Genomic DNA, 18,455 nt, shown 5'->3' with positions numbered 1-18,455 from the left:
CCGAGGAGGAGACGCTCCGCTCGGATCAAAAGGACCGGGCCATGCCCGCTGCAGACACCGGAGATCAGGCTCCTCTGGCCGGGGAACACAGCTGCAGAGAGCCGGGGAGAAAACACGGTCCCTCAGGCAGATTAATGCATGCTGGGAAACTGCATCAGATGTGATGAGGGATCAAACCACGCCCCTTTACAGCACGGGAACACACACACACGCACGCACGCACACACCCACGCACACACACTCACACACAAGCGTACGCACGCACACACACACACACGCACGCACACCACACACACACACACACACACACCACACACACACACACACACACACACACACAGCAGGTAGCCTATATATTTATCTATAATAATGAGGAAGTTGCAAGACACACACACACACACACACACACACACACACACACACACACACACACACACACACACACACACACACCTGTATATATGTAATAATGAGGAAGTTGCAAGACACACACATAAACTATTCTTAGACTAATATGCCGTAACTATTATTATTACGACCACCATATTATTGATATCATAGTATGATCATGTTTCCCTCAGTTCATAGCTTATCACAGGGAAGTCAATAAAAACAGATTAAAGATCTGCATCACAATTAATGATGAAGGTTAGATTTCACAATAAACCCCATAATGGATCTCGTGCATGACAATCAAACAGTGCTAACACGTGCCTGTGGGAGGCGTGTGGTGCAGTGGGTTGTGCGTTGGTGTTCGGATCAGGGGGTCACAGGTTCAGGTTCAAACCCCACTGCAGTCAGCATGTCGTTGTGTCCCTGGGCAAGACACTTCACCCCAATTGCTCTTGTGACATGTAATGTACACACACACACACACACACACACACACACACACACACACACACACACACACACACACACACATACATTCCACCCCCAAATGCCTGTTATTACAAATAACTTATATATTTACTATTTGCTCTTTGTAAATTTGAGTTGTTTATTAATTGGAATATAAATGTAAATAAACCTTTAAATTACTTTCTTCTTTTCGAAGAACTTGTAGTTGCAAATAAACAATGTCTTGATGGTGTGTTATACTTAGTGTATAAACAGGTGTAAAAGATATTAAGAACCATCACACTTTGGGCACTTCCTTCACATGTGCTGCAATATAACGACGGATGCTGCCCCTCTGGCGGTTGTCCGCAGGTATTGCAGCTGCTGCACAAACATGTTGGACAGCAGAGGAAACAATCTATTTATACATTTAAAAACAACAACAGCAGCATATACACACATGCACACTGTGAAGAGCAAGGACATAAATAACGGAGGTCAATGATGATTATATCGGTAATAAGCGACACATTTAGCAGTATAGAGTAAAATGTATTAAACATTGCATGGCATGAGGCCCTTGTGAATGTGAGCGTGGATTAAATTCAGAGAAAATCTGTAACTTCGATTTCCATTTTCCACTAAAAAGGTTTCAGAGAAAGTTAGTAAACAGGAAATTATTACATTTGTGTTGACAAAAAAACAACAGTGGCATCAAGTAAACAAACTGCTAATTACAGGGGAACATAGTAATTTTAATACATACATATTTATCATTTAAACACTATTTAAAGTATTTGTATAGTTGTTCATGAGGACACCTTGGTCTTGCAACGACAACTTTTTTAAATGAGAGAAAAAGGTGAAAATGACAAATAAATTAATGAAAAAAGTGAAATAATCATAAATCACAGATGTGTTTATTTGCAGATTAAGCAAGACCAACTACTACATGTACAAATATGAACTTCATTTCATGGTTTTAAACACCCATTAAATGTCTGTATTTACTGTGTGTAAAATCACACTGCAGTACCGTGTTCCTGACACCAGATGGAGCAGGAGGTTAAATCAGGGACCCTCTTTAACTCTGACATTTGATAGATTGATATTTATATGTGATAAATAAAACTGCTCGTATCTTCTGAATCACAGCTCACTAACAAACAGAATATAATATAGGGAGAATACACTAAAGCTCCCTCTAAGTGGCGAGGTTCATGCACCCAGAGCCACACACACACACACACACACACACACACACACACACACACAACACACACCACACACACACACTCACACACACACACACACCACACACACACACACACACACACACACACCACACACACACACACACACACACACACACACACACACACACACACACACACACCACAACACACACAGTAAATCACACATAACACATTTCATAATTGTTTTATTAATCTTTTATTGCATATTCTTTCTTTAAATCCTTATAGTTATATGTATCTATTTTACTGTAAATCTTATTTTATGGACATTTAACTTCTGTGTGTGAATAAATATATTTATTAAAACACATGTATTTATCTTTTATAGTATCTATATTTATTCATTCTGAAATGGAGCATGAAACTACATTTGCCCCATTTTTTTATACTTTTTATTATATAATTATCTTTATTGAATTTATCTGAGTTTAGCCCAATTCACCCCTTGATAACCCCAGCTTCCTGCCTGTGCTAAAGTAGATGAACCTCCCCTCCCCCTCTCAGCTGTATTTGGGGGGGGGGGGGGGTCAGCCTGGTCAGTGTATTTATGGGCAGGGTGAAAATGTCTCCAGTGACGCCTCAGCAGAAGGTTTCTAAAAACAGACGTGACACAGCGAGGCCTCTGGAGCTCTCACTCTCTCTACGCTCACTGCTCTGATACTTTGGGTTAGTTTGGGGTTAGTTAAAGAGTTAAAGCAGTGATTAATCTACTGGTCTGCACGATGAACTCCATGGAGAACCTGGAGAAGCAGCTGATCTGCCCGATCTGTCTGGAGATCTTCACCAAGCCAGTGGTGATCCTGCCCTGCCAACACAACCTCTGCAGGAAGGTGTGCCAAACGACGTGTTCACGGTAAAAACACTGCGTTCATATCCTTCTAAAGATATCTATACTTCTCTGGTTTGTTGCGTTTTAAAGGTCACTAACTATCAGAGAGGGTAGAAGTAAACACACTCAAGTAGAAGTACAGATACTGGTGTTTAAAAATACTCTGGTGAAAGTAGAAGTACTGGACTAAACTTCTTTACTCAAGTCAAAGTAAAGAGCTTTGAAATGTACTTCAATAAAAAGTACCCATAACTAGCAGCTGTTTTTAAAGAGTACCTGACCTCCCTTTATATTAATAGAAACAATAATGTCATTGTTAGCTAATGAATGTTTCCATGCTGAACAACGGCAACATGACAAAGCTTCCATTGGTCCTCTTCTTTATAAAAAAAAAGTAGTGGAGTAAAGTACTGATACCAGAAACATGTACTCGAGTACAGTAACAAAGTATTTGTACTTCACGACTTCCCAGCTCTGCTAATTTAAATCAATGTAAACACTTCTATATTTCTTTGTTTGTTGAGTTTAATGTTCTCTAAATATGGATCGGAGTCAGGAGGAGCCTCTGTTCGTGTTGAAGCTGTCACTCTGACAGAATGGAGAAGTAAAGACTGTGATTACAAGCAGTGTTCATATCATAAATCACAAGCACTGAACAAAATGCAAAAATCGTAAAGAATTGTCAATTATTTTAGTTCTTCACTTTTTTGTGATGTTTTATTCTCCAACTCTTTATACGCTCTTTGTGTTTTCAACACATGAGGATATTATGCTGATCAGAAAGACAGAACATCTGAGTGTGTTAAGTCCCAACCGAAGAGATAAGGCTGTGTTTAAAAAGCAGTGTTCATATCATAAATCACAACCACTGAACAAATGCTGCAAATCGCAAAGAATTGGAACTTCAATTATTTGAGTTCCCCTGATGGGGGGTTATGTTCTCTACTCGTTTGGGGTCACGTGTGTTAGTTTGCCTGCATCATAGAACACTTTGATGGTATGATGCTCATATAATCAGAACGTTCTTCCGGACGCAACTGAAGCGTTTTTTGGGGAATAATAATGACACAAAAACCTCACAAAGTAGAAGTGTTGTTCTCGTGAAGGATTGTGACGATATGTACACATTTAAAAACCTAAATATACCGTCTGGTGATTAAAAACTCGTCAGTCTCTAAGGTACCAGTTATTCTTTGTTGTTGTAAAAATGTGGGGCTAAATATCAAGATATAAAAAACAAGATATCTAAAGAAATCAACTTGTGTGTGTGTGTGTGTGTGTGTGTGTGTGTGTGTGTGTGTGTGTGTGTGTGTGTGTGCTGTGTGTGTGTGGTTGTGTGTGTGTGGTGTGGGTGTGTGGCGTGTGTGTGTGTGTGTGTGCGTGTGTGTGTGTGTGTGTGTGTGTGTGTGTGTGTGTGTGTGTGTGTGTGTGTGTGTGTGTGCGTGTGGTGTGTGTGTGTGTGTGGTGTGTGGTGGTGTGTGTGTGTGTGTGTGTGTGTGTGTGCGTGTGTGCGTGTGGTGTGTGTGTGTGGTGTGTGTGTGTGTGTGTGTGTGTGTGTGTGTGTGTGTGGTGTGTGTGTGAGTGTGTGTGTGTTTTGTAGGGCCTCTAACCCCTACCTCCCCACCAGAGGAGGATCTATTTCTTCTGGTGGAAGGTTCCGCTGTCCCTCCTGCAGACATGAGGTTGTTCTGGATCGCCACGGAGTCTACGGTCTGCAGAGGAACCTGCTGGTGGAGAACATCATCGACATGTTCAAACAGGAGACCAGCAGGTACACACACACACACACACACACACACACACACACACACACACACACACACACACACACACACACACACACACACACACACTCACACACACACACACACACACTTATTTGATGACTGTTGGTGGTGGTTTTGCATCACCTGGTGACTGTGATATCTCAGTAATCTCTCCATAAATAAAAAGTAGGTGTGTCATTTAAAAAGATCCAGATGTTGGAGATATCTGTGTTTACCTTTCACAATAAAAGCCCATCTTCAATCACGTCTCTCCGTGGCGTCAGCTGACCAAAGGTTACACACACTGAGGAATTGATTGATTTAATCGACCACACTCAGTGTCTCCTCTGATTGGTTGTCCACATAAAGCCCTGAGTCATTGGTATGGGAAGAAGAGAGTCAGTTATTCATAAATCCATCATACACCTGCTCAGTGTTATCGATCAGAGCTGAAGGACGATCAATAGCTGCTCTGTTCCTGTGACATTTCACCCTGACATCAATCAGCTGAAGTCTTGGAGTACAAATACTTTGTTACTTGAGTACATTTTTCTGGTATCAGTACAGACGACTTTTTACTTTCTACTTCTTACATGTTGAACACAAATACCTGTACTTTCTACTTCTTACATGTTGAACACAAATACCTGTACTTTCTACTTCTCACATGTTGAACACAAATACCTGTACTTTCTACTTCTCACATGTTGAACACAAATACCTGTACTTTCTACTTCTTACATGTTGAACACAAATACCTGTACTTTCTACTTCTCACATTTTCCAAACAGGCTGGTTCCTTTAGTTTGAATGTGTGTTTGGTGGCGTTTTTACTGAAGTACATTTCAAAGCCTCTTTACTTTTACTTGAGTAAAGGATGTACTTTTGACATCTCTCATATATCAGTGTTTATGTAGTATGGGCTCAGAACAGTCTCATAATACACCCATGCACACAGAAGGATTCACACTTGTATTTCATGATCAGCAAAAGGATTCATCCGGATCCACACTTGTGTTTTCCAATGCACACACAAATGTGATCCGTTTCATATACATGTAAATAAAATCCAAACACAGAAAAAAGTTTTACATATGTATTTTTGATCCTCACATATTTGTTTTCCGTTTAAAACCCCTGAACCTGCAAACACAAACCGCTTCCTGTGCACGGATCGCTGTGCATTCGTGTGTGGGTTTTTTGAGACTCCCCTGAGGGTCAGCCGATTCGTACTTGTAATTTCTCTCATCTATAGCCAATCAGATGTCTCCTCAATTCTAAGCCAATCACATGAGCGCGCCCCCACGAGGGTAGATTTCTTGCGTTCATCACGTAGCGCTTCATGTACGCCTGCCTGCAGGCGCTAATCTCAGGACACCTCCACTCTCAGTTTCCGAACAGGAAATGCACGCAAATACAAGCCTTTATATTATTAAGGTACAGCGCCACTTTCCGAACCATTGATGAATGCTTGGCAGGTAAAACCGTTTTAAATGTGTGTTTCCTGTATGGCGAATACAGCTGCTTTATTTATGTCTGCATGAAGTTGTTGTGAGTGTGGAGGGAGCAGCTACAGGTTAGCTTAGCCCAGGGGTCTGCAACCTTTTTGTCCAAAAGAGCCATTTTGCTCCTTTTTCCCCCAAACATTTTTTTGTCTGGAGTCGCAAAACATATTTCATAGCTTGATAGCTAATAAAGTTGTATTTATTGTTATATCAGACAAAAACTAAAGTTTTCTTGCATTTATTAGGCTATTTATTACATTATATAAAACTGTTAACCTCCAATAAGAAACAAAGAACTCCTATAGGGAGAATTAAAAATAATACAAAGGCCTACTTTAACAAAATTAAACACAGCACTTGGGGAGTCCTCTGCACATTTGAAAGAAAAAAAAATATTATTAAAATGGGGCCACTTTGAAATAAATAAAACATAAAGCTGCACCCTAAAAATAGTTAAAGGTAGGGTAGTTAAGAATGGAGAAGCCAGCTCGAGTGCGCTAGAATTTGAAAATACTAAACCGGAAAAAATATGCCTCTTCCTTCAGACTTCCTCACAGAGCCCCTCCTCCAACACACACGAACGCGCACATGACCAATGAGGCCACGAGATAAGTTTGTGCACAGATGGAAGCAGGGGCGGACTGGGACTACAAATCAGCCCGGGACTCTCGACCGGCCCACTTCGGTACCGCCGGCCCACCGCGGTGCTAGTGACTTACAGCAGAGGTAGACAAAGACATTAAGGGTAAAAGGCCACTGGCATTGTATAGCATTGTACCCCCCCCCCCCCCCCACCATTGTAACCACTGGCCCGGAGCATTCGTCCAAAAAAAAAAATCGACTAATAATGAAGAAAATGAACACATTTGTTGCAATAGTAATTTATGCACTAACTACATTACTACTTGTATTGCAACATTTGAATCATCAGTTCTTCCTCATTTCCCTCAATTGTTCATATTTGGTTTATTAAAATAATGATATTTTGGTCATTGTAAAAAATGTCTGCTATTATTATGAGTATTATTATTTGTATAAAGCACTCTCTGCCTTCCTGTCATTAGGAGTTAGAAATCTAATGGCTATGTAATAGATTAGATTAGAACCTTCATTCTCCTAAACTGCTGGGACATTTCGCCAATACCGTTATATTGTCTAATCTTCACTTACTTGTCAGCATAGGTCGGCATTGATTTACAGAGCCGACAGAAGACCTTGTTTATATTGGCATCATATTGAGAGGTGCAGTGACGCGTCCTAAACCAGGGAGTAAGCTGCTGGTTCCCTCGACAAAGAGCAATGGGATTTCTCAAAAGGGTTTTGGAAAATAGCTGGAAATAAGGTCTGTGGAAAACAAACCTGTTTGATAAATGCACGTTTTGTTCAGCCGGATAATCTCCACATGTCTACCCTACTTTTATAATGTTCAAATCATAAATCTAATCGATAGATTATAAAAGGGTTTTAGGACGCGTCACTTCACCTCTTCTTCTCATGCTCCCTGTCACTCTCCTTTAACTCCTCCGGTAACTTTCTTTTATTTGAAGATTGTTTTTTGCCCGGCGCTTGGCCGGTTACCGCTGGTATTAAAAACATTTTGGCGAATGGTTAGGTGGCGCGATAGTCTGTAGTGAAGGAGAGCGCTCCCGCTCACGGGAGCCTGCTCGCGCTGCGCTCCGCAGCAAACAGCTGTTTGCTTTTCACCCAACAACGACAACCGACTCACGGAACTCTATGTTGTAGCGTTGATAAACGAAACAATTTAACTAAATTGCTAGTCAAAATACCAATACCGCAGGACAATTCTTTTAAAACAATATTTTTTAGTGGCCCGAGCGGGCTAGTGGAAAGTACGTTATGCTGGCCCGGGGTGTCTAAATAGTGCTTCCGGGCCAGCGAGCCATTTATAATGACGAGCCCTGCCGGTTACCGGCCGGCCCACATCGTCCGACCGGCCAACTTCAGTACCGGCCCATCGGGATTCGTCCCGAACGTCCCGATGACCAATCCGCCCCTGGATGGAAGGCAGGTAGGCCATCCAGTTATTTTAGCCGGGCCGGCTAAAATGATTGGTCGTGCTTTTTACAGCGCTGCGGCTTCCAGAGATTCATTTTTTTATGTATTTATTGTCAAAGCATTTAATATATTCATTGCTATCGGGACGTTAAGAGCATTCCATGGAATATAACAAAAAGTGTTTTCTGAAATAAATTACATACCCGATTGAATTATGACTGAAGATTGTCAGCTGTCTTCCTCTCCCGTGTTGTTCCTCGATGCGTAAAGGCCGCAGCACCTTTGACAACTTCTCTCTACATATCAAACATACCGGTAAACCAGCATCGTTTGCTGTGAAAGCATATAACTCTGTCCACACAGAATTAAATCCCATGTTCCTCCGGTACTTTTCTTTGATTGATCCATAGTTCGCTCATCGAGCCGGGGGTCAGGTTATTCACCCGCAGGAAAATGCGCTCGCGCGGGACCGTAGCAGTATGTGACGCATATTTTAGTTAACCTAATTAAAACCGTTTTGTTTTTTATTTATGTGTCACAGTATCACCTCAAAATACAAGATACGTAACATGTTCAACCGTGCAACAAAATATAAATAGTCCTACAAATACTTTTATTTTATTTCCTTCTTATTTTTGTCTAAGCTCAAGGGAGCCAGAGCAGAGGGCTTAAAGGGCCGCATGCTGCCTGTGGGCTGCGGGTTGTTGACCCCTAGCTTAGGGTTAGCCTAATCGATCAGTGTACTACGAAACCAGTGCTAGACAGTGAACTGTCAACGCCGGTCATTATCGGCCGATATTCACTCTAAATAGTTTGATCGATCGGTGCTCTCTATAAAGGCCGATCAGGAGAGCTGGATCTGATCGATATGGACATAAACGCGAGTGAAGTATAACCGGACGCGAGAGAGAGATCAGATCAGCTGCTGAGTCTGACGGAGACACGCAGCTCTGCATGATCACCTGAAGCCCCGCCCTCTGTTTAGCGAGCTGACCGGACTGCGCAAAATGCGTATATGAAGTGTCATGAACGCAAGAAATCTACCCCTCGTGGGGGCGCGCTCATGTGATTGGCTTAGACTGGAGGAGACATCTGATTGGCTATAGATGAGAGAAATTACAAGTACGAATCGGCTGACCTTCAGGGGAGTCTCAAAAAACCCACACACGAATGCACAGCGATCCGTGCACAGAAAGCGGTTTGTGTTTGCAGGTTCAGAGGTTTTCAACAGAAAACAAATATGTGAGGATCAAAAATACATATGTAAAACTTTTTCCTGTATTTGGATTTTATTTACATGTATATGAAACGGAACACATTTGTGTGTGCATTGAAAAACACAAGTGTGGATCCGGAAATACAAGTGTGAATCCTTCTGTGTGCATGTGTGTATTATGAGACTGTTCTGAGCCCATAGTTTAGTGTCAGTGAGTCATCATCTGAGGTCACAGTGTTTTAATATAATGAAAACATAGATAATAAATAACATCTTGGGTTATTTATTGTGTTTTTTGGTTGCGTTTTTTGTCTCTTTGTATCTTTGTGGTGACCATAGGTGTGTTTCCTCCCCAGCAGCAGCAGCAGCAGCAGCACGCCGGCCTCCGAGAGGAAGGAGGAGTCTCCGATGTGTGCCGTGCACGAGGGGGAGAAGATCAACATCTACTGCGTGACGCACGCCGTGCCCACCTGCTCCATGTGCAAAGTGTTCGGAGAGCACAAAGACTGCGAGGTGGCGCCCATCTCCAGCATCTTCCAGACCAAGAAGGTAACAGCAGGCTGCTAAGTGCATGAGAAATAACATTTCAACATGTGTTATATCATGCATAGCTCTTTTGTCTATCTTTTGGTACTGATGCTTACACCTTGAGTGCAGACCTTGTTCTTGTCATATTTTATAAGAAAGATGGAATAAATAGACGTGTGTTTGTGTCCAAAACTCTGCAATATGCATGCAAGATGTATATTATATCATGCATAAGAAGTCCTTGATGTATATTTTGGTGCTGGCACTTTACTTTGAACATCTCCAGCATCTACCAGACCAAGAAGACCAGAGCAGAACTCCTGAGAGGGAGACAGAGAGACCAGTTCAAAAGTCTGCTAAGTGCATGAGAAATAACATTTCAACAGGTGTTGTATCATGCATAATAACTATGTTGTCTATATTTTAATACTGATACTTACAGTAAATGTTGAGTACACCACTTGTTCTTGTTTTATAAGAAAGATGATATAAATAGACGTGTGTTTGTGTTCAATAAGCATTATAAAATGTACGTTTCATCAGGCGTTCCCAACCTTTATTGTGCCAAGGACCGGCAGATACATAAAAAAAAATTTGCGGACCGGTTGTCAATTTTAGCTGATTTTAATATTTACTCACCAGCAGGTGGCGACAGAGGCTAATTGTATGTAACAGCCTGAACAAATAATAGAACAATATGCATCCAAAACATATTAACAACGTTTAAAACCAGGATACAATTAAAACAAATTAGGACCACTGTACACATGTTGATATAACTGAAATGTCAGGGAGACCCCTGGGCTTGTTAGCCAGCCATAATAACGTCATACCGGGGCGTTCGTTCCGGTGCACTCCGACAGCATTTAGCACTACATCGAGATTAAGATTAAACTAACTTCTTTTGGGAACACCCACATACCTGTGGAGTTGGCCAGATGTGTGTAAATTACTGTTCATGGTCATTTGAAAACAAATGCCATTGTTGGACACACACAAACACACACACACACACACACACACACACACACACACACACACACACACACACACACACACACACCGAACATACACACACACAGCGGAGCTGAGCAGAGCACATACTCACATACACATCATGCGCCTTTGTGACCGGACATTTCCTTCATACAACGAGTAATAGGGGGAATAATCTGGCCGTTCGATGTGTGTAGAGGTGTGTGTGTGTGTGTGTGTGTGTGTGTGTAGAGGTGTGTGTGTGTGTGTGTGTGTAGAGTTGTGTGTGTGTGTGTAGAGTTGTGTGTGTGTGTGTGTAGAGGCATGTGTGTGTGTAGAGGTGTGTGTGGTTGAAACGTAGCAGCCTGCAGTGGTGAACACAGTGAAGGCGGTGTGTACGTGCTGGTGCTGCACTTCTCAGAGGCTGCCTCCTGATGCTGCAGCCATTTCATGAAGTGAAGGAGGCTTTACAATTAAACAAATATCTCTACCCCCCCCCTGGCCCCAATGTCCTTAAAATAAAGTCCGAGTTCGAATATATCTGAAATAATGTCTGCACTGCCATTCCCCCACAAACATAACAGTCTGCGATTAAACGGTTGTCTCCTGTGTGCTCCACTTCCTATTGGCGCATCGGTAACTTTCTCTGTGCACGAGAGGCTGAGACCTTATGCTAACCCATTTAGATTTATTTTTTAATGTTTTGGATGAAATAATATGACTGTTATAAAATAAAATAAAATAAATTATTGAATTTCTTTTTATAAAATATTTTTATATATTTATAATTCTGCAAATATTACGATAAACTCACAGCTATTTCGCGGCCCGGCAGTAACACCCGGTACCGGTCCGCGGACCGGGGGTTGGGGACCCCTGCGTTATATAATGCATAGTAACTCCTTGGTGTGTGTTTGGTGCTGGTGCTTTCACTGTGAACTCCTCGCATTGAAATCTCTTCTGTAACGTCTCATCATCATCATCATCATCATCATCATCATCATCATCATCATCATCATCATCATCATCATCATCATCATTATCATCATCATCGTCATTATCATCATCTCTCTGTGTTTTCCTCTCAGTCGGAGCTGAGTGACGGGATCGCGATGATGGTCGGGAACAACGACCGCATGCAGGGCATCGTCAGCCAGCTGGAGGAGGCCTGCAGGGTCATAGAGGTCACACACACACACACACACACACACACACACACACACACACACACACACACACACACACACACACACACTGCATCACCCACACTGCAGGACGGATCTCTACACACATTGAGACAACATTAAATACGGTTCATCCACCTGTCTCTTCTGCATTCTCTCACTGTATCTCTACCTCTGGACAACAGACAGTGGATTGAGTAGTGAAGTTCACCTGAAGTTTACCTGAGGTTCACCTGAGGTTCACCTGAAGTTTACCTGAGGTTCACCTGAGGTTCACCTGAAGTTTACCTGAGGTTCACCTGAGGTTCACCTGAAGTTTACCTGAGGTTCACCTGAGGTTCACCTGAAGTTCACCTGAGGTTCACCTGAGGTTTACCTGAAGTTTACCTGAGGTTCACCTGAAGTTTACCTGAAGTTCACCTGAAGTTTACCTGAGGTTCACCTGAGGTTCACCTGAGGTTTACCTGAAGTTTACCTGAGGTTCACCTGAGGTTCACCTGAGGTTTATCTGAAGTTTACCTGAGGTTCACCTGAGGTTCACCTGAGGTTTACCTGAAGTTTACTTGAGGTTTACCTGAGGTTCACCTGAGGTTTACCTGAAGTTTACCTGAGGTTCACCTGAAGTTTACCTGAGGTTCACCTGAGGTTTACCTGAAGTTTACCTGAGGTTCACCTGAAGTTTACCTGAGGTTCACCTGAGGTTCACCTGAAGTTCACCTGAGGTTCACCTGAAGTTTACCTGAGGTTCACCTGAGGTTCACCTGAAGTTCACCTGAGGTTCACCTGAAGTTTACCTGAGGTTCACCTGAGGTTCACCTGAGGTTCACCTGAAGTTTACCTGAAGTTCACCTGAAGTTTACCTGAGGTTCACCTGAGGTTTACCTGAAGTTTACCTGAGGTTTACCTGAGGTTCACCTGAGGTTTACCTGAAGTTTACCTGAGGTTCACCTGAGGTTTACCTGAAGTTTACCTGAGGTTCACCTGAAGTTTACCTGAGGTTCACCTGAGGTTCACCTGAAGTTTACCTGAAGTTTACCTGAGGTTCACCTGAGGTTCACCTGAGGTTCACCTGAAGTTTACCTGAGGTTCACCTGAAGTTTACCTGAAGTTCACCTGAAGTTTACCTGAAGTTTACCTGAAGTTTACCTGAGGTTCACCTGAGGTTCACCTGAGGTTCACCTGAAGTTTACCTGAGGTTCACCTGAAGTTTACCTGAAGTTCACCTGAGGTTCACCTGAAGTTCACCTGAGGTTCACCTGAAGTTTACCTGAAGTTTACCTGAGGTTCACCTGAGGTTCACCTGAGGTTCACCTGAAGTTTACCTGAGGTTCACCTGAAGTTTACCTGAAGTTCACCTGAAGTTAACCTGAGGTTCACCTGAAGTTTACCTGAAGTTTACCTGAGGTTCACCTGAGGTTCACCTGAAGTTTACCTGAGGTTCACCTGAGGTTAACCTGAGGTTTACCTGCAGCAGGTGGAGGTAGTGAGGAGGAGTCTTAACACTGATAAAACAGTGGAAGTAGAACACATATCATTGGTCTTAAATATATTTTGGAATGGCATTAAAATAGGGTTAAAATATGTGTGTGTGTGTGTGTGTGTGTGTGTGTGTGTGTGTGTGTGTGTGTGTGTGTGTGTGTGTGTGTGTGTGTGTGTGTGTGTGTGTGTGTGTGTGTGTGTGTGTGTGTGTGTGTGTGTGTGTGTGTGTGTGTGTGTGTGTGTGTGTGTGTGTGTGTGTGTGTGTGTGTGTGTGTAGGAGAACGGCCGTCGGCAGAAGACTCTGGTGTGTGAGAAGTTCGACCTCCTGTACTCGGTGTTGGAGGGGAAGAAGAGGGACATGAGTCAGAAAGTGACGTCGGAGCAGGACGAGAAGCTGACGTACATCAGAGGACTGAACAAGAAGTACGCGGAACATCTGGAGGAGAGCTGCAAGACGGTGGAGCACGGCATCCAGAACATGGAGGAGCCGGAGATGGCTCTGTTCCTGCAGGTGAGACCGGACACACACTGCAAAGGGTTGACTGTCATATGAGACTGCTAAACACCTGAGCTCTGTGACGTGCCTCCATAAACATCCATCTGTTTGTCATCATGCAATCTACTCACTTACATAGTTAGCACCAAGTTCTAACTCACGCTCTGCAGGGGGTCAAATGCTGACCTCCTCCACTGTGTCTACTTACTCATTTATCTAAATAGTTATCACTGCAACAAACCGTATCTACTTTTGTTATGATGTACAATATTTAACGTTACATTCTGTTCTTGTATATATCATATCATGTTCACGTGTATATCGACTTCTTGCACTATTTTCTATTTGTATTTTCTATTTGTATTTTCTATTTGTATTTTCTATTTGTATTTTCTATTTGTATTTTCTATTTGTATTACTTCTATACTGTAGCTTCTGAGCATATGACCATGAAACCTGTCAATCTTTGAATCAATGAGATCCTCCTGACCTGAGCTCCTCCAACGATGCAACATATATAATCAAATACAATAAAAAATAGTGCAAGAAGTCTACATGTAAGAAGAATATGATATGTACAAGAACAGAATATGAAATGAAATAGTGTACACTGAATTAAATACGGTTGAAATGATTCATGGAGATCAGTGTGTGACGCTCCGTGTGTGTTTCTGCTTCTCTCCTACAGAACACCAAGCCTCTGCTCAAAAAGTGAGTACATGTGTTTCTAAGATGTCTAGTAATTAAAAGAAGATAACCAAATGTCATTTGAAGTCAATAAGAAGTAACTTGTGGAGTAACTACGGTGGCCCACAGTGGAGAAGCATCTGACCTGTGCCTCCGCCCTCCAGCTCCTATCGGAGTTATTAGAAACTAACAATGTGTGTGACGTCTTCTCAGCTGCTCTTTCTTTGTTCACATGTAACACCTGCTCTGTGAAACGCATCAAAGAATTAGCTGAGACTTCCAGGAATAACTCCTGATCAGTCTGATATAAATATATATATAACAACACCTCGATGAAAAGCACTCAAACTGAACTCAAACTCTGCGTCATGCTTTCTCATGTCATGTCTTCTCTATCTTGTTGGATAAGCAGACTTTATTATTTTGGAGGTGGATTCTAACACATAACTTTATCACGATGGAAACAGAGAGACGTCGAACAGTCTGCAAAATGCATGACAAGTAACATTTCAATGTGTATTTGTTACCATGTCTATCTTTCTGCTCTGATGCGTACACCTGGAGTGCACACCTTGTTCTGAAAGATGGAATAAAGACACGCGTGTTTGTCCAAAAGTCTGCCGACTGAGAAGTGTACGTTACATCATCATCACTCCTTAGTGTGTAGCTGTTTGAACTCCTCTAGCTGAACTGTATTTTACATTTCACTTTATCACCAACGATTCTCCTGAATGTTTTTCGACCTCAGTTATGTCTCGAGTCAGTCTGATCTGATTTCATGTTATCTATATATTGTTGGATGCAGTCTTTATTATTTTGGAGATGGGTTTTTACATAAAACTTTAACATAAATTAAACTTATTTTCAGAATTTGATAACACTATTCATAGACGCTTCATATGTTGTTAGGAATTAAGATAAAGAAGATATATATTAGAGACTTTATATGTTCATTTGACACTAACGGTTCAAACGGGTGCAAAATGTGGACATTATTTCCGTTGTGGCTTTTTTTTTTACACATAACTTTATCGCAAAGGATTCTTAAATGTTTTTAGACCTCAATGTCTGAGACAATTTGAGCGGGAGAGTGCCGGGTGTAAAGGGGTTAAAAGCTACTCCCCGATCTGGGATCAATAGATTGAGTCTGATCAATAGATTCTGATCCACCTGTCTCTCTCCAGGCTCACGGACGCCTGCAGCACGGCTCATCTGGATAAAGTGGAGCGAGGATATGAGAACATGGATCACTTCAGCGTTGAATTCACGAAGGAGGGCCGAGCGCTGAAGAGCCTCGACTTCCTGCAGGGTGAGAGAGAGAGAGAGAGAGAGAGAGAGAGAGAGATGGATAGATAGAGAGACAGAGATGGATAGATAGATAGATAGATGGATCCACCTGTGTGAGCCCTAAGATCAAAGGTTTCAATCTGCCCAGCAACACCATGGCAACCAGCTGCAGCACTGAGTGTCATTAAGAATGCATTGAGGATCATATCTGACGATTTGGCCACCTGTTCAAAAACTATGGCTCCTATCAAAAAATGAACAGACCGTGAGCATCAGGGAACCCTAATGAACTGAAATATGTTTTTTTGGTTTTGTGTGTAAAATGTGAAGATGGGAGCAGTTTGTTTAAAGTTTACTTCTCTCTGCTCTGAAGAAAGATCCGGAAATTGTTTACATGCAGTCTAATGGGAGCTAGGTGGACATTTTGACACGTTTTTCTGTCTTCATGCCCTCGAGAGGCATTTTGTTTAATATCTTTCTTAAGGTCTTGTGATTATTTGAAAGTTGGAATGAAGTCTTTAGCTGAAAGTATGTGGAAGGAGAAGCATTTGGCGCAAAATGTAGGTAAAGGAGGATTTGAAGGCTCCTCCCATTGACTACCATGTTAAAAAAAGATCGTCAAATCAACCAATACTTTGACTCTTCATAACTTCAGCTTACTTTCAGCTACAGAAAACATTCAAATATTAAACTATTCAGCCTTTTCAGAAATCGATGAGAAACCTTCAACTTTTTCAAAATATGTCATACTTTTTGAAATATTCAGCTTTAAACTCTTTTTTTAACATGGAAGTCAATGGGAGATGCCTTCAAATCCTCTTTTCCTACACCTTACGCCAAATGCTTCTCCTTCCACATACTTTCAGCTAGACACTTCATTCCAACTTTAAAATGATCAAAAGACCTTCAGCTATAAAACTTGTTCTTCAGATTTTTCATATCTTTTAAACTCTTTGAGATATTGAACTTAGTTTGGAGCTTGGCAGAGAGGCTTTCTTCAGATTTTAACATTAGAGTGGATGGAGCAGCTCGTTAAGTCTAGAGTGCTTTGATCTCAAAACAGAGTTTTCTTGAAATTCGCCCATAAAGACTTTTAAACTTGCCATAATTCCCAAACCCTACACTCCTCAGACATAATGTTTCATGAAAAACGTAGGAAAACCTCTCCTAGGTTGGAAAATAAAAAAGAATTAAGAACAAATATTAAACAAAATGCCTCTTGAGGGCATGAAGAGACAAAAACTTGTCAAAAATTGTCCTTCAGATCAAATGGAAAGGCTCCCCTTTCACAGCACATCTCCATGGAAACCTTTGATCTCTGGGCTCACGTAAACAGGTCTTTTGATAACGTCACCATGGTAACCTTTGATCTCTGGGCTTACGTACACAGGTGTTTGTAAACATTCATTCACTACTACTTACATTTCATATGTAACTCCTTCAGCCTACTTTCAGATAAACCATTCAACTATTAACTTGTTCAGCTATTTCAGGACATTGAGGCTATACATGTTGTTTTATTTATATATATTTTTGTTGTGAATTTATATTTCAATGTATTACATTTATATATATTTTCGCATATACTGTATGTATTTCTATTAGATCTACAGATTCCTTCAATAAAACATATGTAAGAAGTGAAAAACAAAGGCAGTCGCTGCTTTCTCACCTGTGCTGCTCTCTCCTCAGACGATGGAGACGAGGATGAAGATGATGAAGATGAAGATGGAGAGGGGGAGGCTCCTGTCACATCTCAATCAGCCTCCACCTCTACCTGAGAAACACCAAACATCAGAGGCTCTCCAGGTGTTTCTCCAGGTGTTTCTGAGGAAGAGACTGTGTGTCGGTGACCAAAGGATCAGTGTTTCTGCTTTCCTCCACATGTCCTGGTTCTTTCTCTGACCTTTCTCTGCTCCATTAGCTTTCCCTGCCGCTCGTATTCTTTTTTATGACTGATAAAACTTTATCACTGTGACATTTTCACCATTTCATGCCGCCTGTAGTCTCTGTTGCACAGGTATGTGTTCCCATGTTGGAACAAAACACCACGTTATGCCATGTATTGAATATCATGTTTCATTAAAGCTGCAAACAGCGTCTGCTTTCTCAAATCCTTTCGTTGAACTGGAATAAAGCAGAATCAAGATGATTTCAACAGACGTGTGTGTGTGTGTGTGTGTGTGTGTGTGTGTGTGTGTGTGTGTGTGTGTGTGTGTGTGTGTGTGTGTGTGTGTGTGTGTGTGTGTGTGTGTGTGTGTGTGTGTCACATTAATGTTACACCATGTTGTTTATATTCAGTTTCTGAATCGATCTCAGTGTAGGTGATTTTTTTTATGTTTCACTTTCCTGAAAATGTAAGATTGGAAATGAACATGTTTGTTAATATCA

General features: G+C 41.7%; 1 protein-coding gene across 1 annotated transcript; it reads left to right on the top strand.

Moving 5' to 3' along the window:
• Window positions 1–2,802: 2,802 nt before the first annotated feature.
• LOC307026685 (tripartite motif-containing protein 55-like) lies at window positions 2,803–18,164 on the top strand (the record flags this gene model as incomplete). The annotated part of the gene is made up of 8 exons (XM_079662272.1): window positions 2,803–2,950; window positions 4,528–4,696; window positions 9,785–9,977; window positions 12,020–12,115; window positions 13,872–14,105; window positions 14,779–14,801; window positions 15,962–16,086; window positions 17,757–18,164. Coding segments are annotated over 8 exons (1,077 nt in total), but the record flags the coding sequence as incomplete, so codon positions are not given.
• Between the last annotated feature and the right edge of the window lie 291 nt (window positions 18,165–18,455).

This window comes from Notothenia rossii (assembly GCF_949606895.1).
Source record: "Notothenia rossii genome assembly, chromosome: 12".
NCBI lineage: Eukaryota > Metazoa > Chordata > Actinopteri > Perciformes > Nototheniidae > Notothenia > Notothenia rossii.
Note: the sequence above shows the minus strand (reverse complement) of the source record. Positions and strands in the feature narration are given on the sequence as shown.